At 42.6% G+C, this 25,316-nt stretch overlaps 1 protein-coding gene across 1 annotated transcript in view; it reads right to left on the reverse strand.

Annotated features, from left to right (window-relative positions):
- fbn1 (fibrillin 1) overlaps nucleotides 1-25,316 on the reverse strand; it is a 61,343-nt gene that overhangs the window by 16,386 nt on the left and 19,641 nt on the right. The window contains exons 14-45 of the mRNA XM_080025901.1: nucleotides 25,110-25,235; nucleotides 23,835-23,957; nucleotides 22,685-22,807; nucleotides 21,611-21,763; nucleotides 21,000-21,053; nucleotides 20,728-20,853; nucleotides 20,499-20,624; nucleotides 20,258-20,377; nucleotides 19,534-19,671; nucleotides 19,374-19,424; nucleotides 19,143-19,268; nucleotides 18,455-18,682; nucleotides 18,243-18,368; nucleotides 16,894-17,022; nucleotides 15,491-15,616; nucleotides 14,046-14,171; nucleotides 13,800-13,922; nucleotides 12,951-13,076; nucleotides 12,285-12,410; nucleotides 8,212-8,334; nucleotides 7,650-7,772; nucleotides 7,376-7,501; nucleotides 5,537-5,659; nucleotides 5,196-5,318; nucleotides 4,840-5,007; nucleotides 3,316-3,384; nucleotides 3,024-3,149; nucleotides 1,112-1,234; nucleotides 764-922; nucleotides 600-671; nucleotides 379-504; nucleotides 123-245 (exon numbers count right to left, since the gene is read on the reverse strand). Of these exons, the coding sequence (XP_079882027.1) occupies nucleotides 123-245; nucleotides 379-504; nucleotides 600-671; nucleotides 764-922; nucleotides 1,112-1,234; nucleotides 3,024-3,149; nucleotides 3,316-3,384; nucleotides 4,840-5,007; nucleotides 5,196-5,318; nucleotides 5,537-5,659; nucleotides 7,376-7,501; nucleotides 7,650-7,772; nucleotides 8,212-8,334; nucleotides 12,285-12,410; nucleotides 12,951-13,076; nucleotides 13,800-13,922; nucleotides 14,046-14,171; nucleotides 15,491-15,616; nucleotides 16,894-17,022; nucleotides 18,243-18,368; nucleotides 18,455-18,682; nucleotides 19,143-19,268; nucleotides 19,374-19,424; nucleotides 19,534-19,671; nucleotides 20,258-20,377; nucleotides 20,499-20,624; nucleotides 20,728-20,853; nucleotides 21,000-21,053; nucleotides 21,611-21,763; nucleotides 22,685-22,807; nucleotides 23,835-23,957; nucleotides 25,110-25,235 (3,960 nt within the window). The remainder of the gene's footprint in view (nucleotides 1-122; nucleotides 246-378; nucleotides 505-599; nucleotides 672-763; nucleotides 923-1,111; nucleotides 1,235-3,023; nucleotides 3,150-3,315; nucleotides 3,385-4,839; nucleotides 5,008-5,195; nucleotides 5,319-5,536; nucleotides 5,660-7,375; nucleotides 7,502-7,649; nucleotides 7,773-8,211; nucleotides 8,335-12,284; nucleotides 12,411-12,950; nucleotides 13,077-13,799; nucleotides 13,923-14,045; nucleotides 14,172-15,490; nucleotides 15,617-16,893; nucleotides 17,023-18,242; nucleotides 18,369-18,454; nucleotides 18,683-19,142; nucleotides 19,269-19,373; nucleotides 19,425-19,533; nucleotides 19,672-20,257; nucleotides 20,378-20,498; nucleotides 20,625-20,727; nucleotides 20,854-20,999; nucleotides 21,054-21,610; nucleotides 21,764-22,684; nucleotides 22,808-23,834; nucleotides 23,958-25,109; nucleotides 25,236-25,316) is intronic.

Here is a 25,316-nt window from a genome sequence, read left to right on the forward strand (position 1 = left end):
AACGGTGTATGGTTTAGTGGACACAACTGTGCATCATCTTAGAAAATGCACTGTGTAATCTGGGTTTTGCCGACACCTTTTGACCTGTTCAAAGCCCTAGCTGATCCCAACCGCAGCCTTACCTTGACACTGTCCAGTGGAGGTGAAGCGATATCCAGATTTACACTCGCAGCGGAAGCTTCCGGGCAAGTTCAGACAGGCAGCGTTCTGCTGGCAAACCGGTCCATTCTGACACTCATCAATATCTGACAATGACAGGGATAGAGACTGGTGACACTTTCACAAAAAAATTGTATAAATATAAGTATTTAAAAACAAAAAAAAATAAATGTTTATTGACTGACCTTCTCTAGATCTTAAATACAGTGCAGTCCTTACCTTCGCAAATCAGCAGCTTGTCGTTGTAGATGAAACCAATGGGGCACTCGCACCTGAAGCTGCCGACCATGTTAATGCACACTCCATTCTCGCACACTCCTGGGATTTCCCTGCACTCATCAATATCTAGTACATGGGGAATAAACAAGGGGAAAATAAGGGTAGAACAACACAAACCTTCCTTTTCACCACATAAGCACCTTTGAATGGTAAAATCTTACCGATGACCCGTCCAGTGGTGATGTCAATGTAGTATCCTGGTCTCTCGCTGCCGCACAGATTTGCAAACTCATCTGAGTGGAATTAGGACATGTGTTGATAAAAGCCCACTTTTTAGTTCCTTTTAAACTTTACACATATTGTATTTGAGTGTACGAGAACTCACCAGTGCTGGGTACAGGACACTGTTCACAGGGCTTATGCCATGCACGGCCAATGTTGTAGGAGCAGCAGCACATCTTTTTGGTCATGTTGAAGTTCAGCTCTCCATCGCATGTCCCGTTGTCAGTGTAAAAGTTCCTGTAACAGTAGCTCTTCCTCATGTCTGTGTGTGTGTGTGTGTGTGTGTGTGTGTGTGTGTGTGTGTGTGTGTGTGTGTGTGTGTGTGTGTTTATATGAAAGAGGGAGAAATGTACACACAAGTAAATAAAAAAATTCATCATTGCAATTGCAATTGCTTCCATTTCACAGATTTATTTTGACTCAGTCATGAGAGTGCAGCATGTCGACTTACCCATGCAGTTGTTCCCTCCATTGACCTGCATGTAGTCCACAGGGCAGATACATGTATAGTTCCCGATGGTGTTATAGCACTGGCCTGGGCCACAGATGCCTGGTTGTTCACACTCGTTGACATCTGCACACAGAGAGGGTGGACACGCGGAAGAAGGGCTATTGTTTAGATGAAAGCAGTGTCTGATTTACACCCCTTTAGTTCACACACAACTTCATTTGCTTATTTAAAACCTGAGAAACCTGTGATGTGTGGTAACCGCTAAGGAATATCTAATGAGGAATACACTTCACCTTCTTACCTTCAGGATTTCTGAATTTCTGAAGTTACAGTTTACCCAACATTAGGGAAAAGCTAGCGCACACTTTTCCTTTTCAATGTTGGCTTGACATTTCATTACCAATATAAAATGTGCTCCACCATAAATAAACAAAGAAATTGATGCAGAAAAGCCCATATTGGTAGCCTGGTTCTACCAGACCATTGTACTTAATTTCATTTGTACAGAAGGTCTGGAACTGCTCAATTGACAAACGTTCCCTCACTTGGAGGCGGGTGTCTGTTGAGGTTTAAAATTATAGGATCTGCCCAGTGGCCACTCCGGATCTGCCAACCAATCGCATAGCGTTTGGTCGTGACGTATGTCTTGCGCCGGGACCGGCCGGAAACCAACAAAACTCAGCAAAGCTTGTTCTTGCTCCAGCTTTAATTTATCGATATTCGGCAGCGTTGCCACAACAGACTGAATAGCTTCTCTTGTATCCTTATCCATTGTCTTCCTGTGACTACAACTGAAACTGGCACGCACGACCTCGACGTAATCGTTCTCAGCCACTTCCTCTGTTCACTGATTGGACCGGCAGAAATCTGTTTGAGCAGGAACCCATGAATACACCACAGCCCCAGACTGACTACCAAAGGGAAAATGAAATTTGAGCGGAAGTAGGTAGGCGGGCGGAGCCAGGCTACCATATTGGTGCATAAAAATTAATTAGGATGCAAGGAACGAGGTTTTGAAGCTCAAACTTTTCTGGAGGAGGACCCCCCACTTAAGGTGTCCTCTACAATTTTGAATCGAAACCTAACGCCCTTGTTCATATCATTTGTATTTTTTCTTTCTCTATTAACATTCCTGCTTATTAGCAAACACAGTGCTCACATCTACACTGTTGATTGATGAAAGAAATAGCGGATCGTTTTTCTGGACACCCGCTTTTGTTCTCCTGGCCAACAAACACATGCTAATTAAGATGCCGCCAGACACATGTCATTGTCTAACCCTCACCTCCCTCCCCTCTGTTCCTGTTTCTCCTTTCTAAACACCCTTCTCATGTATCTCTTTTTTCCCCCCACCCATCTTTCATTCCTTCCTCCCTCTCTCCCTCCCTCTATCATCTCTGTGCTGTCTACAGGGGGACTCATTGTACTTCCCCGAGGAGAGGGCTGACCACATCAGAGCCTCGCTCCTCTGGACACAGTTAGGCATTCAGCTGTCTCATCATCCCCACTGAGCTGAGCAGGGTGAGCAACACATGAAAAACTAGACCAGAGTTATGTGCCTCCTTTGACTAGTGGAAACTCGTGGAAACGTCAATAAAAGCATAACAAGCCGCACCGAACCGGACCTAACCGGACCTAACCGCACCGCACCGCTCAGTGTAAACAAGGCTTTATGCTCAATCTATAATTGAGTCTATGGGACAGAAAAGGTTAAATATTTCTGTTTGTTCTCTGTGTCTTCTTTTCCCCTCTCTCCATGTGTCTTCTCCGAACGAAAGGCCTCGGCGGCTGGTCTCAATTTCCTTCCCACTGAAACATCCCAGGGCAAGAGCTAGGGAGGAAAAGGTCACCCTGTGTGTTGTTCATGTGTCTGTGGAGCTGCGTAGAAAACATAGCAGCAAGTGGGAAATACCTTCACAGACTCTGGTTTCCGTGTTGAGGGCGTAGCCTCTCGGACATTCACACTGGAAGCTGCCGAAGGTGTTGATGCACTGTCCGCCCTGGCACAAGCCTGGCAACTCCTGGCACTCATTGATGTCTGGCAGAGAGAGGAAGGAAACACTCAGCAACTCTATGGGTGGCTGGGTGAGTGTGTGTGTGTGTGTGTGTGTGTGTGTGTGTGTGTGTGTGTGTGTGTGTGTGTGTGTGTGTGTGTGTGTGTGTGTGTGTGTGTGTGTGTGTGTGTGTGTGTGTGGATTTCTGACCTTCCAAGATGACGGTGATGGGGTTGGGTCTGAAGCCCTCTCCGCCAGGACACAGCGTCTTGTACTCAGCTGTAAAAAAGAAACACATTGCTAGATCACGTAAACCATGGCAACAAATACACAACACAAACAAGGTTGTTTTTATGGCAGGATTTCACAGCGCCGGTCAGCTGATGGTGAGACGTGGACTTGAAGGTGGACTAAGTGCGTCTGGATAAAGCTTTTTGTCAAAACACTTGTCAAAATCAGTGAATATCTCCTACCTGGCTACCTGTCCTTACTACAGTATAAAGTAAGAAAATACACAGTTTAGGCTCTGTAAATGGGCATGTTGCTAGCTATGGTAGGCCCCTTTGTGAACCTACTGTATTAACTTTTTTTTTTTCAGTGCACACACAGAAGGCTACAGACAGGTAGCGGATTTTGAAGAGACATTCACTGATTTTGACAAAAAGTGATTTTTGCCAGAATCGCTGACTCCACCTTATCAGATGCCTGAAAAAAGACAATTCTGATCATCTGACATCAACCAGGTTTCTCTCACTCCTCGTTTCTGATCAGCCATCTTAGGTCTGAGAGTTGTCCACAGAGCCCAGTGGAATGGACATGACTGCAGCTACTCAGAATTACAAAGCAACACATTTTCATAGCAGCAAGCATTTCGCCCAAACTGAAAAAGGCTGAGGATCTTCCTGTAATGTTTTTCAAACCATCTGTTGGCAATTCCACGTGAATCTTACAAAGCTGTCGCATCTTTACCAGAAACAAGCCTGTACATAGCATGTAGCTTGGATGTTGGCAGAGCAGCTAACACTCAACTTAGTGGGTCTGATTTACAAAGTGTGTGCATTTAAAAGAAAACCACTTCAATATACTTGGAAGGGGAAGCAGGTGCCAATTGCCTGATTGTCTGATTTACTCTGCACCATGGTACAAGTCAACTCAAAGAAGGATTTGACAGGCCTGCTCATCAATGCCAGTGACCCTTAAATAACTCAGACAGATTGAGACATTCTAAGTTGACTTTGACTGAAATTCCCTTGCCTACTACACTTAAACACTAAACTAAAGACAGTCCAAAGTGTTTCATCCTTACTTATTCTCTTGTGGAGGACAGTGTTTTGAGGAAGAGGCTGAAACTGTAAGACTAATCTGCTACATAAACTGAAAAACTTAAATCTAAAGGCAAACTAGTGAACAATAATTTATTGATAATAAAAAAAAATCTGCTTTACACTGACCAAATCAGGAGCACAGCTGCATAAAAGTCTGCCAACAATTCTTTCAACACTTCCACTGTAGATATGAAAATATCAACACCCAGTAAATATAGCACTAAATGTACAGTACAACGTGTATTACCCCTGGTAGGCCATACATCTAGAATATCCTTCAATATAGAACGTTACTGTGGCTACCAAGAGGTGTGTTATGTCACCTCAAAGACCTCTCTTGGACCATACATCTATGGACAGAGGTCGCACAACTTGCCACTGAACTGAAACATAATTGGGGATGACTCACTGGAGTGTTGAGCGGGACATGCTTCACATGGATTTCCCCAACCCAAGCCAAGGGAGCAGCAGCAGGATGCTTTGGCAACACCAACTCCTATCTCATTGGAGCAGTCCAAGCTCTCCGATGCATCTCCACGGTTACGGACATCCAGGTAGCAGCTTCCAGAGCGAGTGTCTGTGCACAGAAAGACACACACACACACACACACACACACACACACACACACACACACACACACACACACACACACACACACACACACACACACACACTTTCATTTAAACAGGCTGGTCTTGCCCAAAGCTTTTTCAATGATACGCTAAAACCTCAACAATGTGTAGTGAGAACTTTTTCAGTCTCACCTACACAGCCCACCCGAGTAGGGTTGAGTTCAAAGTCTGCAGGGCAGTTACAGTGGTAGCTTCCGGGGATGTTGATACACACTCCATTAATGCAGATGGTCGGATCTGCACATTCGTTGACATCTGAGAAAGAAACACAAAGCTATAAAATGCATTTTATATTTTTTTGTCTTTGTTTTCCACAACATAAAGCAGCAGTGACGTTTTCTCTTTGGAGGTTAGAGCTGTTCACTGATGTTGCTCCATTCCTTCCAAAATCTTTCAAACATCCTATGCTTATTTGGGCGTAAACAGAGCATGTCTGGGGCAGGCAGTTGGACTGGTGTGTTGACTTGTCTTACCTGTGCAGTTGCCCCCACTTCTGTCTAGCTCGTAACCAATGTTACATTCACATCTGAAAAGTCCTGGGATATTCTGGCAGCGTCCATTGACACAGATGTCAGCAAAGGTACACTCATCTATGTCTGTGAAAGAGACGGAGAGAGAGAGAGAGAGAGAGAGAGAGAGAGAGAGAGAAAGAGAGAGAGAGAGAGACCCAGCTGTGAGGGATTAGTAGATCATGGGATCATCGTGGAAAATTGGCAGCCAGCAACAGGAAGTGAAGGCCGCTCACCTCTGCTAAAGAATGACAGTTCTTGGGCGAAAAAAATGCCCAGACATATCCAGACAGACGCACACATACACTATTGGAGCAGCAGCCAAGGTTATGAAATTGTGCTCTTCCACATCATTAGACTCTGCACAAGTCATTACTGTCCATTCCTGCCTGAGTTGAGGCAGGCGGGACTGGACAGGTTATTTCAGGATGTTTGACACATCAGCAAAATTAGGTCAGTCCGCTCATTCATTTGGGTCCAGCAATGCCTTATCACTGGAAGCATGAATCACAATCTTCTGCTACAAGGCGTGTTCACACAGTACGTGGACTCTACAGCTCAGATAAGGATTTCATACGAGATCCCTCTTCGGTTATTTCAGTCCACATGCAAACTTACATCACCCCATTGATCATCAAATTCTCCAGCCCTGTTATAATATTCCTGAAAAGATTTATGGTGCATGGGATACTTAGATAAGGAAAACCCCGGGGCGCCCTTAGCTCAGTTGGTAGGGCGTCCCCCCCATGGGCCTCGGCCAGCAGCAGACCCGGGTTCGATTCCAGCCCGCGGTCGTTCTCTGCATGTCACTCCGCTCTCTGCCCCATTTCAACTCTGTCTCAACACTATCAATAAAGCATAAAAATGCCCAAAAAATATCTTAAAAAAAAGATTAGGAAAACCTAAATTATGCAATGTAAGCGTATAAAGGGAATGAATGCAGGGATAAACTGTATCTGAAAGGGTCAGCTTTAACGCAAGCAAAACAAGAGTTCCTTCCACCCAATCTATCGTTTTTATGCATCAGGAAAACTCAGAGACTTTTATCAATCTTTTCTTTATAACTAAAGACTAGCCAAACACAGTTATGTTTAATTAAGTCAAAACAAAATGAAAGCCTGAGCCTACCATAGACAGTAAAGACGTGCCCTCTCAACCTTGAGTCTGAGTGACAGCTATGTTAGCTGGCTAACGATTGCAAGCTCATTTTAGCTAATGTTAGTTCTTCTCCCAGTAGAGTTAAGTCTCATATGTTCATATGTTATTAGAATTTTCCGATAAACCCTGTTATTACATGACTGTACATATTATGTGGAAAAACAAGTCAAATAGACTGGATGAAAAAAACTAAATGAAAATATTCATGTAGGCTATATTCTTTGGTTGGGACAGACGTGGTTTGTGCTAAGTTTCCACATTAGCTCACACAAGGTTAGGTGACTAGCAAACATTAAGATATTGTCACATGAACAAATAAATAAATGCATTTGTCACACACATTTTTTTGAATTTTTTGTTTTAATACTTTTTTATATGTAGGCTACCTTTTGCTTGCTACTATTACTTGCTTGAAAACTTGATGCAAAAAAAAACACCAAATTACAAAACAAAAATTAAAAAATAACCAAAATCCAAACATAAAATTGTTGTTGTCTGTCCCTATCAATGGTCTCAACATTTTTTAACTTCCCATGTCCAAAATAATATCTCACGAGTTTTGTTTAAAAGGCAGCATCTGTTTTGATCAGCTGATTCTCAGTAAAGGAAAACAAACAAACCATTCACAGTGTAGCATTGCCTTACCCTCGCACGCCTTGCCGTCAACAGTGGGGATGAAGCCCATGTCGCATTCACAACGGTAGCCTCCTGGCAGGTTCAGACAGTGGCCACTATCACAGAGGTTGCCATTATCTGCACACTCATCGCTGTCTGTAGAGGTGACCCCGCAAACACACACACACACACACACACACACACACACACACACACACACACACAGTCAGTAAACACAGAATGCATTCATGAATCTACTTACAAGCTAAAAAGTGGTTTAGAATATTGGTTTTTTATGTGTGACCTGAGCAGTAGAATCCATCTCCAGAGAATCCCTCCTTGCATGCACAGCGGTATGAACCCATGGTGTTGAGACAGTCGGCGTTGTTGCTACACATGTGTGTCCCATTGGAACACTCGTCCAGGTCTGAAACACGGCAAAATCCAAAAAAAATGACATGCATGTAGGTATAAGGATAAAGCTTGTGATATTAAACATTTTCAACTTATTCATTAGTCCAACTCTCAAAACTTTGTGACTTTAGCATTTTAGCAGCTCAGAAAGATGTGATCCAGCACTCAAATCTTTCATTAGCAAGTAAGAGGAATGTTCGGCAAAAGTTTAATTTAACAGGAAATCCCGCTGTCCACTAAACAAATGGGGCTTAATACATCACCTTGTTCATTGCTCTGATTGGTTGTAGTGCTATCCAATTGCGTACATTCGCACTTGAAATGCACAAGTAGGACCCTCTATCGTTCTAGATATGGGTCTGGATTTCCAGGCTACCGCTATACTACAGTATTTGAATGGACCAATTTCATGGCAGCGGCATTTTCGGTGCATATACAGTCATCAGCCTTACCTGTGCATTTTAGGCCGTCTCCAATCCACCCTGGAGCGCAGTTGCATTTGAAGCTGCCAGCTGTGTTGGTGCAGGTGGCATGTCTGTCACAGTTATGGGCTCCGATCTCACACTCATTGATATCTGACAAAGAGGAAACAAACGATAAGTACGTCCATACTGTACTGTACTGTAAAGAGAAATAGACATTGCTCAGATGGTTTGGGTCTGCATTCTCATTTCAGTGGGGTTCATGTCATTATGGAGCATGTTGGAGCTTGGTTTGAATCATATAAAGCGTGGAGCAGCAGGAGATGACAGCCCTAAGTCCTTTTGGTTCACCATCTCAATCTATGAAAGGCTGTATTTCAGAGCAGAAGGCACAGGGACATTCTCAAGACCTCTGATACTAAAAGCCTTCCTGTGGAGGTTTAATGAGCAGAGCCACTCTCTGGATTTTCATTGTGCAAGTGTGCCCAGAGAGCAATACATTTTGATTGATTTGTTAAAGATGAGAGGGTGAATGATATGCTCAGGCCTTGCCTGTGTCTGAACTAGTACTTCTGAGGTTATTTTAGGCAAAGGTTTCCCTCCTCACCCACAGACCCACATACACTGCATGTCTCACAAGAGGCTCTTATAACAGCCTTCTCTCAATACTCATCTTTTGTTTTTCTCACCAGTCCAGATGTCAAGTTTGGAAATTTGATCTTTCCCAAATATAATTTCGATAAAAATTTGATTGGGGTAATGTGCCAACTCTACAAATAAACATTCCTTCACGGCTCACCCGGTAATTATAGGTGAACTCTGCCAATAGATTAAATATTGAGGTACTTAGTAGATTAAGTGGTTATAAAAATGTCTCTCTATACGTGATAGCCTATTGTATGTTGCCCTGGTTTTCTAATAAATAAACACCAATTAAATTGGCACTATTAAAATCTGCCCTGCACATAAAGCTGTTTACATCCTGCAGGGTGGGACCAATAAGGATCTCTATGAAGCAGCTGGCGGTGATAAGAGATTGTAAATCTAACCCTAAAACAATGATGGCTGCTATTTTGAGCCAAAACAACCTCTGTGTAACATTGACCAACACAATACCTGGCCTTGAGCCTGTGGACCTAGTGCTAAACGGATGATAGAGGGATTGTGTGTGTGTGTGTGTGTGTGTGTGTGTGTGTGTGTGTGTGTGTGTGTGTGTGTGTGTGCGTGTGTGTGCGTGCATGTGCGTGTGTGCGTGTGTGTGTCCGAGCATGAATACATGCGTGCATGTGTGTACACACGCATGTATTCGCCCATCAAGGGGACAACATGCCATGAGCTTAATCAAGATGTTAGCACTTCTCAGCCAATGAGACATCCTCCTTTTTTTGTGTCTATCTTTGTGAGGGTAGCAATTCAAAACCCTGTCCATTAAAGATCAGTGCTGCTGCTTTACACAGTCTTCCTGAGGAGAGGGCACTGTGTGTTTACGTTACATTTGATGACAGGCTTAATATGAAGGCCGGGAGTAAACAAATCTTCCAAGATTACAGGCGGAATTAAAGATAATTTCTCTCGAGCCTTTGATGACACATTCTCACATGGAGAAATAAAATGCAAACACGAGTTGTTGCATGCGAGAAGCGTGTCAGCGGTCGCAGCTGGTGTCAAAAAGAAAAAGGCTTGATTTAACGAGGGATAATGTTTGACAGATGAATGGCAAAAGAAGATAAAGCGGGATAGCAGAGAATTACACATCTGTCTACCTGGATGTCTAGCAGACTCCCAGGCTTTACGCCTGCCTGATTACCCATCTTTCTGCCTGTCTGTCTTAGTATCTGTCTAAAAATGTCTGAAGGTATGGCTGCCTTCCTGACAACGTGGCCCTGTAGTAAAAGCTATAAGCTTCCAAAAAAGTGAGAAAATCTCTACTGATGAAAGCCAAATTAAGCCTATCAAATATTCTCGCTCCTTCGAAGTGCCCCTCTTTGTACCCCAACCTCTCCTTATTTCTTTGTTTAACACATGACAAGCTCCTTTCCCAGTGTTGTTAGTGAATAGCCGTATGTTGTTATCGTCCATATGAGCTAGAATCGCTGACTCCCCCTTTAAAAGGAAGATTATGTTATTTATTTTTTTAAAGTCGCATAATCTAACTTTAACTCAAATAATTTGACTGTTTTGTCATTGTGTTAAAAGTTAATCAAGCCTTAACCCATCACACTGATCCTCTCTTTAAAAGCTGAGACACTCCCAGCCCTGTAAACTCCACTAGTACATCTCCACCCAGTCCCATTACTTTCCATTACACCCGCAAATACCCACAAATTCTCCAATGCACGCACGAATGCTTACATGCTGCCACTGAGTTCCCATCGTTGTGTAATAACAAAGGGGAAATAATTCCTGTGGGAGCTTTCCTCAACAGCTGGATCAGATCTGGCCTTTGAGGATACCACTCACTCATCATGACCACTCACACCAGCACATGCAAGACTATTAGTATAAGCATTCAAACATGCTCACATAAGGCAATTTCGACAATGACAGCCAATCTCTTATGCATTTCATCTTAATATATTGGAAGGGGGGGGGGGGATCCGTTCCAAAAAGAGTAGCAGTAGTTTTGTTCTCTTGTCTATTACAAGACATCCTGCCTGCATGCCTGAGAGGAATTAGCGACTTGATTCCCTGGTATTCTGAGGCTGAAATTCCAAACATGTGAATCAAGACCGTCTGCATTACTGCAACATCGGGCTTTCTCAAAACAAGGGAAAGTGTATGGACACTTTAATGGGATTAGAATGAGCATGACTGTGTATGAGTCATTGAGTGAGTGGGTTTGAATCATACTTCAGACTTCAGACAGACCTGTTTATTTGCGTCTAAAGGAAGACGAGCTGCTGCTGTGTGTGTGTGTGTGTGTGTGTGTGTGTGTGTGTGTGTGTGTGTGTGTGTGTGTGTGTGTGTGTGTGTGTTTGTGTGTCTGCGTGTGTGTGTACTGATTTTAAAAAAGGCAGGGACGATGCCAGATAAGATCAGTGGCCAGACTTTCAGCTAGCCCCTCAAATCCCCCGAAACGTTTAAGTGGCCGTATAAATCAGTAACTTTAAACTCTGGCTGGACGACGAGTGAGTCGCAAACTGGCACAAAGAGTCTACAGACGCCGGATGGACTTTTTGTGTATTTATGTGTTCTGGAGCCGTTTCAGGTGATTATATGCAGCACAACCCTCACGTAATGTTTAACCAACCTTAATGAAAAAGCAACAAACAGAATAAACAAAGGTGCAATGCAATGCGTCAGACAAAAAGGAGTGACCTCACTGCTCCCGCTGTTGTTGCTGCTGCTAGCGGATGTGAGTGTGTGTCAGTTGTTTGTAAGGTGCTTCTCATCAAGTCAGACAGGAGCTCATGAATGGGGGGCGAGTAATGTCAGCGCTGCTTCTGCTAAGCCAGATATCCTCCTAGCACCCTCTCATTTGCTCACCTCTCCCTTCGACTTGCTTTCCCTCCTCCTGTCTTTTGCAAATCCACTACACACACACACACACACACACCGCCCTTACCACTTTATCAGCAGCAGTCCTCAACTGACTCACCATCCTTTCACTCCCATCCACGTTCTTCCACAGACAGGACATTCTGCTGTGGTTGGGAATTATCGGGTATGTGTTACATATAGGTATTTGTTTTGTTCTGTGTGTGTGTCCTCCTTAATTTGTTCTCCAGGTTGCTCCATCTATGATTGATTGAGTGAGCGCAGGTGTGTTCACTCAGATCATGGGGTTAAAAGCAGGAGGAGACCCTGCAACCTTCTTCTTCCTCCTTCGTTTCTGACGGGTGGCAACTGACTGACTGTGCTAGGAGAAGCTTTTGTACTTGATCGAGCCATGTCTGTATGTGGCAACCTGTGTTCTTTCCTTGTTGTTTTCTTTGTAAATAAATTGTATTAATACTTTTTTACACAAGCATCTTCCATCCTTCCTACAGTCCAATTTACATCAACTGTTTCCCGATCCATACCGGGACGTTACATATTTGGGGGCTCGTCCGGGATTTGAACCTGGGACCTCTCCTCAATGTGTGTGTATGTGTTTTGCTCACCTGTGCATCCCGTGGTTCCCTTGCGTACCGAGTATCCCAGGTCACAGTGACAGATGAAGGATCCCTTAGTGTTCTCACAGTTCCCACTCAGACAGATGTTTGGGTTCAGCTCACACTCATCCACATCTAGACATAAAACAAAAGTGAAGCAGAAAAAGAGCAAGAAAGAATGTTAATCTGCTAAACACAACTACAATAAAGGAAAAGCTTAGGACACTGAACGAAACTGAATTAGCTTTTGTTGATTTGTTTAGTCACAAAACAAATCCATCATGAGCTATTTTAAGGCTTTAAAAGGTTTACACTTTTAATAGCAATAGTAGAGTATGTGTTCGTGCAGACCCATTGAGAAGTCCTTACATTATGGATGTCAGGTTTTATTGTTTTCTCACTCAGTGGAACCAGACATCTAAAGGTCACACATTCCTCCCTGCACAACTCCACTAACACAATGTCTCATAAATCCCCAAAACAACAATACATATCACCACACACAGATGCTGCTGAGTCATGAGGTCTAACTCTAATGACTCAAACCTTGAATAACCTTTTAATTGTAAATTGCCTTGTTTCAGTAAATCCCAGAGACCTGGTTCTAATAAGCACAGATCTGCTGAGGTTGTTGGTGCAGTGTTTTGTTTTGGGCATGCATTGTGCATCCATTACCCAGGCAAGTCTTCATATCCTCAGACGACATGAAACCGTCAAAGCACAGACACTGGAACGTCCCCGGGGTGTTGGTGCACTGGCCTCCTTCGCAGATGTCTGGGCTCTCCTCACACTCGTCAATATCTGACAATTGAAGACAGAGAGGCCGGAAGATACATTTAAAACAGTAAATGGTTACAGACAAAGTACAGAGGACAGGAAAAAACACATCAAGATAACAACATAAAACACAATGCTTCTCTCATAAACCAACATGGTTAGAGGACAGAGCTTTTGCAGTAGAGCAAACATTATGCTTAGCAGCAGCAAAATCATTTTCAGCTCTTCTTCTGCATAAACTACACTGAAATGACAATCGCACTGCTTTGATCTCTGTCTGTATAGTAACAGGACTCATTCTATAAACAGCACATTAAGGCCTGCTGCCATGGTAAAAAAAAAGAAAAGAAAAGAAAAAAATAATACACTCTAAACAAGAAATACCAGTACACGTTGCCAGATGAATCAATACTGAGCCACGTATCATTATTTAGAAGAATTTTTAAGCAAACAGCAAATTAACACTCTTAAGATTTTGTTCCTCAAGCTTTATCTCTGTAGACCAATGTGTGCCTTCTTTGACCTTGTGGCCATGAAGACCGGGTTTCTTGTTTCCCTGCTTTGTTCTCTCTAAATACAAGTTTTAAATGAATTCTGTTCTACCATATGTACAACCAATAGGCAGTTTTCATGACAAGTGCATCAAACATACATTTAAAAGTGTTAGACAACTGCCTACTGAGTAACCTACAATAACAGATGAATGACGCCAGAAGGACAAAAGAGACACGCTACAAAGCTTCTTACCAGTGCAGCTTCTCAGGTCAGGCATCAGGGCATATCCACTGTGACAGCTGCACTCATAGCTTCCCTCTGAGTTGGTGCAGAAAGTCTCACAGCCACCGTTCTCGATGGTACACTCGTCGATGTCTGAGAGGCGGAAAGAACACAAATACCGTTTTGCTGGCGCTCAAACTTTCGGATTGCCTTCCATGGAAACTAAAGGACAATCGTTGAAAGGAAATACTGAGTGACATATTGTTCAATACGCACCGACACAGTTCAGTCTGTCCTCAGTCGATTTGTACCCCGTGTCACAGGTGCACTGGTAGCGCCCGATCATGTTGACACATTGGCCATTCCTACACAGCCTGTCACTCAAATCACACTCATTGATATCTGTAAAAAGAGCAAAGATTTATCAAATTATGGCAAATCAATAAGGATAAAGCTGGCTGTACGGGACGAGTAGTATGTATGCATGATGGAAGCTTAGAAGTTTATCCATATACTTGGACATCAGGAAGGAAAACTTCACGTGCCAGTGATACATTTCCAGCAAGGAATCTGACATCATTAAGCCCACTGTATTACACCCCATCTGAATCTAATGTGCGATGTAACTGGAGTCTATTATTGTTTATTATCACTTTAGCACTTCAGCTTGTTAATTCACCAGAGATATTGAAGAACATTGTTTAGGGAGGGATGAGGCAGGCAGTTCACTTCTAGTAATGCTTTCATTGTTTTTATTACATTGGGTGGTAATAAAGAAAATAAATGAGCGTGAGGGGCAGTGATTGAGCATTAGGTCATGGGCTGAAAGCTCCGCACACTGCATTAGGTCATCCAAATGAGACCCAGTGAATAATACATGATCAGCTCAATGCGATAAACGAAACATTGCAGCTGCGAAAGTCAGGCTCTTCTCTTGTTCTTTGTAGAAAAAGTTTACTGTCGCTACTTCGCCAATCAACTCCACACAGAAAAGAATGGTTGTAACTGGTTCTTTAAAAGTCTGTTCCACGAAGTACCATCACTTACTGAAGAACCTTTTTTATGTTGTGAACTGTCTTACAGGTCATATGGTTAATTAGAATACTAAATGGCTCTTAATTATTGCCTGTCTTTAAATGCCGCAGATGCTGCATCCCAAAAATAGACAATTCAGAATAAAGGTACACAATAGAATGATACATCAAACAATTTAAAGCTACAGTACCACACACACAGTTAAATGGACAGTATCTAAGACTTATATAAAACTTTTAAAGCATATATTTAAGAGCTATGTTGCTACATTACTATAACAACTCTTCTTGGTCACCTTTAGTCACCCTGCATACCATCAAACATGCAGACACACACAGACAAACACAACAGTCTAGAGTCAAGATGAGATGACTGTATATTCTTTAATTTATCAAAGAATATACAGTATATCCCACACACATACACAGACTTGACTCCACACAGAGCCCCAGTAAGCCCACACACACAGGCAGAAACAGAGGCATCCAGATCCATCATCATTCAAACTGTCCACCCTGTGAGAACATCTCCACTTATTGGTCTCTTTCTTCTTACCCCTTTTTGTCTTTTTTAATCCCTCAGGGAAATACAGTAGAGACAACATTCTGCCACAAAGGTTTTCTCAAAGAAAGAAGAAAAGCAAGAGGGAGGAAAAAAGTGCGGATTATGACAAACTGGTCACTCACCTAGACAGGCTGAGCCATCAGGGGCGATCTCGTGCCCTTCTGGACACACACACTGGAAGCTGCCCTCATTGTTTACACAGTCACCACCGCGGCACAGCAGAGGGTTCCTCTCACACTCATCGATGTCTGGCGGTAGAACACACACACACACACACACACAGACAAGTAGAGCTATTTAATTTTAATGTCACTGCAAATATTTTTTTTGCCTCTCTTCAATTTAAACAAAGCCCACCAGATTGATACATTCAAAATTGTGATTCTAATTATAATGTGAGGCACATTAGCAGGTCCAAATGTACCCTTGTTCAAACTTTTACTTGCAAAACAGCGAGACTCCGCACGGAGAAAGAGTACAAGCAGAAGCTCCGTGGCTGGTACTGATGTTGAAAACTGAGATTGGTTATACAGTACGTGTTATTTATTTGTGTTAGCGTGCTAGCTCTGTCATTACTAACAGCTAATGATTGCAACCCTGCCCACATTATTTCCAGTCCCAGCTGCTTTATTTTTGCCAAAGCATGTGTGTAAATTCGGTCTCGCCAATTTTGGTCTCATGGCAGCTTTAGTCCAACAAAAGCATTGAGACTCTCCATTTTGTGTGAGTGGTTCTCCCAAGAACTTAATCAAATGGCGTCAGACCAGATTAGAAATACAGCATTAACTATTTTCACAGACGGCAGAACATTTAGACTTTTAGCTGCATATAAGAAATCATTTTACCATGATGCTGATTGAGTGCTCCTCACACCCAGATCAAGTATGTAATAAAGAACAATTTTTGCAAAAAGCGTATGTAACGACACTTGGACTGCACGGATTGGATCCTATCAACAACTCACAGGGGTTTAAATAAAGTCTGTTTAATTGTCAGTGTGTCTCTCTCTCTCTTCTCTCTCTCTCTGTCTCTATCACACACACACACACACACACACACACACACACACACACACACACACACACACACACACACACACACACACACACACACACACACAAATGCACTTGGCCTACAAATTTCATATTACATCAGCCGTCTAAACACTGAGTTCCAGGTCTGGCATGTTAGCCCAGGCACCTCATCCAGAGATTATGGCCCAAGAGGGAGTGTGGCGGAGATGGCAGGGTTGTGATTGGGAGACTGGGCTTGTGTGTAACGGGCTTTCCCTTATACTTGGAGACCTTTCTAGGTTGGCAGAGGCTCTCTGCTCTCAGATAATGCCACTTAAACAGGGCGTGCGATTGAGTTGTTAAGGAGATCAGGTTTCTCACTTGTGTCGTCACAGACTAAACGATTTCATGTGAGAGAGCTCTGTCTTGTGCACGCAACTGTAACAAACCATGTTGAGCAGAAGAGGTGATTCAATGAATGTATTTATTTCATGTGTGCAGGTGTCACTCACCCATGCAGTTTTTCATCATCATGAAGCCGCTCTCGTAGCCTTCGAAGCACTCGCACTCAAAATCTCCCGCTGTGTTGAGACACCTGCCCTGTCCACACAGGTCAGGAGAGATGCGGCACTCGTCGATGTCTGCAGAGAAGGAACGCAACACAACTCAGCGAGGTTAGAATTCCCTTTTTTTTTAAAAACACTTACAATCATGCATAAAGAGAACATCATAGGGAGTTCCCTTTGTTAAAAAAAATTTTTTGTAGATATCGCTATTTTTTTTTTTTTTTCTGATTTTCAATTCAGCAACAAATAGATGAACAAGTAAGATCTGTAGTAAAAGGAATGAAGCTATTATACATTGCGTCAGGTGAACAAAGCCTAAAAGCACACACTATTTAACAAAAGGGTTCTACATAAAAGAAGAAAGCTACAAAATGAGATGAAGAGGTGGATTTAAGGATGGTTTAGGCAGCCTCTCCCAAAGTCTAAAGGCTAAACTGGCTGATTCCCTTTTTCTATTTAATCCACATTTCAAAACTCTTAAAAGAAAGACTTTGGTCTAGGATCTCACTCATATGGGGTTGAAAGGTCCCAGATACCATTCACTTACTAAGAGCCTATAAATTATTTCAGAATAAAGCCATGGCACCGGCATCTAAACCTAAAATGATGTGTGCACATTTCAACGGAGCAGAAATGCAGCTAACCAGACTACAGGGAGCGGCTCCAACAAGTCCAAAGCAGCCAGACTCCCATTAGACTGAATGAGCTCAATGCAGGCGATGGCTTTACACCACTTCACTGTAATTAGTGTTGGCAGAGGGATTCAGAAAGGGGGAACTGATGAAGAATTGGTTAGACTAGCCGGGATACAAACGGAGCTGAGATATTGTCATAGCTGATGTTGAGCAAACATTCCAGACAGAAATAGCAGTTTCTTGTATGTCTGCTTTTACATATTTTGGCAATAAGTGAACCGCTGATGCCTGAAGAATCTATGTTTGTGGTCTTTTAAGTAACCAATCTACAGCTAATGAAGTGTGTAAAATAACCACCAGAAAGGCTGCAAGTAGTTATTATTTTCATCAGCAGTTCATCAATGTATTGTTTAAAGTCCATACAATTTCAGAAAAAAGTGAAATTTCACAATTTTCCCCAAAGATTCCAAAAATTGCAGAAACGCTTAAGAAATCAAATTACACTGATCTTAAATCCAAACTCTTCTGATTTGAGAATCAGGAATCAGAAGATGTTTGACATTGTTCTTTGATAAATGACATAAAAGAAGAATCAATTCGTTGATTCATTTATTTGTCAACTAATTGAATCACCGTCTGATTGCTTGCAGCATTACTCACCGGTGCAATTCCTCTCATCGTGGTCCAGAGCGTAGCCGTTATCACAGCGGCAACGGAAGCTGCCAATCGTGTTTCTACACCTCCCATTGGAGCACAGGCTGTTGATCATCCTGCATTCATTGATATCTAAGGTAAAGAGCAGAGGGATAAAGATGAGGTGAGAGACCATTGATGAAACAATCCAGGTTACCTATTGCAATCTGTCTTTATACCTTTGAGGAAGGGTCTGCCATTGATGAAGTCACCCCTATGAGAGAAGCCAGGGCCGCGAGGGCAGAGCTGGGCATAATCTGGAGTGCCCTTCTCCGGACATTCGTCACATTCTGGGCCCCAGGCTACACCCACAGAGCAGCAGCATGCGTCCACACGGTGCTTCCCTGAGATAGGAGCCCCACAGCGCTCATCCTCATGGGTCAGGTAACACTGCTCCGTACGAAGGTCTGGAAAGTCACAGTTTTGAGATTTTGTGACTATTTTGTTTCCATAACATGTCTTCTGACTTTCATAAGAGTGTAAATAAAGGGTCGCAATGTACATTGGTGTTTATTTTACTTTTACATTGTCTGGTTGCATTTGTATATTTCTCCTATACAACCATCTTTAACGACCATTATCTCAACTTGAGTCGAGACACTAATATGTTGTCAAAATGAAATAATTCTTTTTTTGGTTTTTAAAGAAATACAAATTTAATTAGTTAGATGATTCCAAATGTGCATATTTATTCTAACAGTTTAAGAAGTTAAGTCATTTAAGTAATCCACTAAACAAAGTCTCATGATGATATATCTATTACTTAAAAATGTTACCCTATTCACCAGCAGTGTCTAGCCTTGATGCACAACAGTCAGCACAACTATAGCATCACATGTGGACACATATTGTAGAAGCACTACCCACCAATGCACGTCCTTCCGCTGGCGTCTACAGTCATTCCCGGAGGGCACTGGCAGAAAAAGGAGCCCGGTGTGTTGATGCACTTGCCGTTAATACACACTCCGGGAAACACTTGACACTCATCCACGTCTGACAGTGGGCAGAGAGAAACCAGAGCAGAACATAAACAACAGTATCTAGCATTTCCCCTGGTCTGAGTTTCCAGGTCTGCGTGGCATCAAAGCAGGCCCTTACCTTCACAGTTGTTTCCTTTGACTCTAGCGAAGCCTTTACCACAGATGGGATCTGAACAATGAGAGCACACCATACAATGTTAGTTTAAGCCAGTTTTATTTATTTAGAATGTGCTTTGAATGAAATGTATTAAATGGTGAATTTCTTTCGACCATCTCACCTTTTTCACATTTGGCACACGGGCTGTTCCAGGCTTCTCCAAGTGTGGAGCAGCAGTGAGACTTGAGTGTTGCCCCGTTGATGTTGACCTCACAGCGGTTATTGACGATCTTCAGCCAGCAGGTGCTCTTAGTGGTCTCTGATTGATGCAACAAGAATTATAGTAACTAGACACTCTTGCGAAAATGAAACAACACCTGGGTCATGTGTTATTCAATGACAATAGTATGTACAATATAGTACATTCTACATTTAATTAGTCTCCAGAGCAGCTCTCATATAAAACTGAGCGCTGTTTGCTTCACTACCTTCATTTCTTAATTTCAAAGGAAGTACTCCATTCTTTCTCAAAGTGCTCAAAGTTTTGGTTATATTTTGTCTCAGTGTAATGGGGACAGTGTTGGTTCAGCATTTGACCCAATTCTTTTCACTTTGTTTATTGTAGTTGAGTCACTGGGGTGCTGCAAGGTTGAAGCTTGAGGCTAGGCAAGCTTTTTAAGTGGAAATAAAAAGTGGAAAGAATGTCTTTATTAAACCATATTTAACTATTTTTAATACTGACTCGATCAAATATTGATAGGTTTGAATAAATCCAAAAAGTGTGGAGTTATTTCCAACGTTTTTTTTATTTTTATTTTTTTATGTTGAATAAATACAGATGTTTGCCAATGACAGTACTGATTTGGTATTGCTATATAAATTCAAACAGCATTGTTCTCACTTACCTATACACTCCAGCCCAGTGCTGTCCAATGTGCTGCCACTTGAACACAAGCACACATAGGACCCTTGGCTGTTCCTACAATCTCCATTAATACAGGGGTTAGACTTACACTCATCCACATCTGTGGGAAACAAAAACAGACACGTTTTCAAGTGAAATTAATCCGTCTTTATGGATGGGATATAACACATGCAGTGATAAAGTGACATTGTACTGCACAACAGAACGAATGAGTCTCTGACCCTCGCAAACGTCTGTCTCTTGATCAAAGACGTATCCTTTGGGACACTGGCAAGTGAAACTGCCAGGTGTGTTCCTGCACAGACCGTTTTCGCACAGCAGCCTGTTCATCAGACACTCATCAATATCTGAGGAAAAAACACACACACACACAACAATGACTTTGCACACACTGACTTTTTGAGATGAGGATGATGTACTTGCATTTTCTCAGATGAAAAGACACCTTACCAATACAGTTTTTGCCTGTCAGGTCTACCTCGAAGCCTTCATTGCAGGTGCATTTGTATGTCCTCAGCATATTCTCACACACCCCATTCTGGCACATGTCAGGGTCGAGGGCACACTCGTTAATATCTGAGAAGGCAAAGAAAAGCTGATCATAGTATAGGAAAAAAATAACCAAGTAACCACATTTCACTTTATTTGGCTGTTTTTGGTTTCCATAAGCTCTGTACTTTAATAGGAAGGAAAAACACACACGATGAGCTTGTGTTCATTACCTCGTCCATCGCCGGATGTGCCAATGCCATTGGGGCACAGAGCCAGGAAGTCAGCTGCAACAAAAGACCCAAATAGCACAGTTGATAACAAGCATTTGCCAAAATCCAAGATAATTCTAAGCGAAACCGTTAAGTACCATGTCATTTCCCATTCCCATGCTTTCTCATTTAGCCTGGATGTATATAAAACCATCTCCTTAATGTGGTGCAGCTCTGGCGTCTTCTGCTATAGAAACTTTTAATTGGTTGGACTAATGAGAAGTGACTGAATGAAGTGTGTGTGTGTGTGTGTGTGTGTGTGTGTGTGTGTGTGTGTGTGTGTGTGTGTGTGTGTGTGTGTGTGTGTGTGTGTGTGTGTGTGTGTGTGTGTGTGTGTGTGTGTTTGTGTGTGTTTGTTTGTGTGTGTACATGCATTGTACGTACACGTATGTGTGTGTGTGTGTGTGTGTGTGTGTGTGTGTGTGTGTGTGTGTGTGTGTGTGTTTGAAAGGTGTGTTTTGAATCCAAGACAAGGTGTGAGTGTCTGTGTGTGTATGCAGGTATGCGTGTCAGGCAGGTGGCAGGAGGTGGCTCCACATGTGTGAAGGGTGGAGTGATTCTAATATCCGTACCAGAGCTTTGTGGTGGGCAGGGTTGGCAGGGCTCTCCGTAGGCATACTCAGTGCTGGCGCAGCAGCACTCTGACTTGGTCACAGCTCCGAATAAAGGCCTGACACACTGCCCTCGCTTGTAGCCTCCATAGCAAGAACTGCGCATATGTGTGTCTGTTTCACACAAAACAATGCAGATGGAGTGTGTGAGAAAGAGAGGCAAGAGATATGGAAAGAGGCTAAAGAGGGACAGACAGACAGAGAGAGAGAGAGAGAGAGAGAGAGAGAGAGAGAGAGAGAGGCAATAATCTGTTGCTGCAATAAACAGCAACAATTGCATAACAAACGTGGTTCTCTCTTCATAATATCCATGGAGTTGAGGCATTCTCCTGTGCTGATATCACCCAGAATGAGCAACAACATTTAAACGCTCCCCAGACAAAGCACAATGTCAATGCAAAATGTCATTCGGTTGAACGTAGGAATGTTAAAAATGAAGGCATAAACAGGAGTGCCAGTCCAGGGGAATGGAGCACTACGAGACAGGAAAACATTTATGAGTGTTGATCAAAACATCCCCCTTAATGGTCATGAGCATGTGGCTGCCACAAGTTAACAGGATGTTAGTCAAGTTTATCACAACGTGATTATACGCTGCTTTGTCACAGTTCTGCTTATTTTATCACTTAACTAGAAAATATTTGTGTTGCGGTTATCCTGGGTCAAATTTGTCGACAAGGTAGAGATGAATCCGTAAATAGATTGTCCCTCTGAACATTTTGTTAAAAGCTTTGTACAAATATTCAATTAACATCTTGAAGAGACACATCGTAAAGAATTGAACTGAAACTTATGTTCTATATTCTCTGGGCAGCATCAGATAACTTATAGTTTCTAGCAGAGTTAACTAGGGGGAAACATGCTGGATACAAAATAAGGATTTCTCATTCAGTAACTGATTCATTGATATCTAGCTTCCCTCACCTCGAGAGAGGATGTTGCTTTAGGCATGAGATTGGTGTGACATTATTGTTTGTTATGGTATCCAAAAATGAACATGTGAACCATTCCTAGACCGAAAAACATTTGACTCACCAACGCAGACGCGTCCATCCAGGCCCACTGCCATCCCGGCCATGCACTCACAGCGGAAAGATCCTTCCGTGTTGAGGCAGTGGCCGTTCATACACATGCCTGGAGTTTCACACTCATCGATATCTAGAAACAGATACAGAAAAGTTATTTTGTCAAACACTTCTTTTCCAAAAATGTTTAGTAAGAATCTATAACATTGAACCAATTTCCAGCTGAAGCAGAGGTTATTGAGTCCTCAGTTAATTGATTTATAAAAAAATGCAGCCAGACCTGCTGCACAGCTTCACTTTTATGACCTCGGCTAAGAAAACATTCTTTTCGTTCCCCTTGATCCCGTCAGCGTATTACAATAATTATCATAATGAGCGTAAACAATGATACGGCATGCACACAGTCTGTGTTTATGCGCGTGCTCTGTCTGGGCGTGTGTTGGGGGACTAACAGACTGTATGTAAAGATGAGGCCCCGGGGCCCCTTTAGACTACACATTTCATTAATGACCGAAGACATCAGCACACTTCACCCCACCCTGCTCTCCTGTTTATTTTTTCTGCTTTGACTTAACCAGGTCAGTGTCTCTGAGATCTAACGTCTGTATCTGAGGCCATTTGGTGCAAGATAGCTGCAGGTTACATACCCAAAAAGAGTGTTCTTTGCGGGACATTTGTTGGTTTACGGTTTAAACATTACAGTCATTTAAACTGTGCTTGATGTTGCCTCTAAGGTTTTCGATTCAGCATCGGCTGGTGCCAAATACGAAAAATGCTTTATCAATTGCGATGCGGCTCACCAGTTTGTGTCTACTAAACCGATGCCTATGTGTAGTCAAATTCAGGTGAAGTCAAAATCTCTTTTCTCTTTGTCCTGAATAAGTTCAGGAAAAGGCTGTGTGCAAAAATCTCAAAACAGGCGTGCCCCAACTCTCCAGCTGGCCTGCCAGGAGGCTGAGGGGTTTTTCCAAGGCTTTTAGGGGGATTTCTGGCTTGTGCGCCTAGACTCATATAAGAGAACTACTAACATAACGGAGAGGTAGCCCATTCCAGGCTAGCTGAAAAAAATGCATGTCAAAAGAACAACTGACTCAAAATCAATTCTGATTATTTAGAGATTCAATTTTCTAATTGTCTGATGGGCTTTCTGACAAACACACCTACACACATCCGACCACTGGAGTCTAGCAGGAATCCAGGTTTACAGATGCATTTGAAGCTGCCATCGTCGTTGATGCACAGTCCATTGAGGCACATGTTCCTGATCAGGCACTCGTCCTGGTCTGTGAAAGAACAGGAGCAAATTAAAAGATGGATAGCAGTGCATTCAGAAACTATAGTGTTGTTAAAGGTACAAACTGGTGGTTTTGCATGATTCTATGGTCCATTCACAAGACATTTCATACACTTGACATTATCCCCGATCAGAGATAAACTCCCTTTTAGTTTTAATTCTTTATTAGATTGTCCTAAAACTCGCTTGCTTTAATACAAGTTATGTTGTTGCTGTTGAACGATGCAGTGCCAAGCAAAGACTATTTTCACAACCCTGCTCATTCAAGGACACTCAAACATTGGAGAATAGAGAGTTCAAATCAGTACATTGGCGAGCTACGAATGCTGTCAGAAAAGTCCCGAAAACAAAAACTAAGTAAACATAAGAATCGGAAAACTTTGGACTAAAAATGCTGTTTTTGGGCAGCCAACTCTTCAATTTTGGATCTCTGGGCATTCTTGAACAGATCAACAGGTCCTCAAATTAATTCCTATGTGTCAATGGTATAATTTGACATAGGAAAATGTAAGGGCCCAGGGGGGTATGCTCGATCAGAACTAGTGTTTATAGCTGTTCCGAACAGCCAACACTGGAAACAGGGGTAGACGGGAGTTTAAAAACCAGAAAGTTCAGGCAGTCTTTCCTGGAAGTCATTTACAGTGTTCAGTTGTTCACTCTATCAAGCTATAGAAATAGATAGACTCCTGGCTAATCACTGCTTGAGGTGGGTGTGAATGTCAGATCGTCAGTTTCACAGAACTGGTCTGCTCCACCCAAACTATGGAAGCTGAACGTGGGGGCACACACCATCGGGTCTGATGAGTAGTTCTAATGGAGTTTAATGGCAGCATAATGGCAACGCAAGTTTGACAGACATCCAAGTGTTTAAGACATTATGGCAACAACCTCAAATGAATTGAAACAAATGGATGCCTGCAAGGTAAGAAGTAATTATTAGTAATGTGGAGTCCTTTGGAAAAGAGGCCTTCTATTATAAGAAATGCTTCCAAAAGGCACTGGTATGAAATCCCCAACTCCAAACAATCCACGGCCCATTAATAAACAAAAAAAAACATTACATACTGCTGTGGAAATGACAGAAAACTACCATTTCAATACATCTCTACTCCATACATACTGATGTCACAACTAGACTGACCTTGACAGTTTTTGCCATCTGATGTAATCTCAAAGCCAGCGTTGCAGACACAGTGAAAGCTGCCCTCTGTGTTCACACAGCGGCCGTTGTTGCAGATACGACCATTGGCCACACACTCATCCAGATCTGGCAGGAACAAACAGACGAGACAAAGTCAATACATCCTCCTGATGGGTGTGTGTGTACCTGTGCGTGTGTGTGTGTGTG

Source organism: Ammodytes marinus, assembly GCF_949987685.1.
Source record: "Ammodytes marinus genome assembly, chromosome: 1".
In the NCBI taxonomy this organism is placed as follows: domain Eukaryota; kingdom Metazoa; phylum Chordata; class Actinopteri; order Uranoscopiformes; family Ammodytidae; genus Ammodytes; species Ammodytes marinus.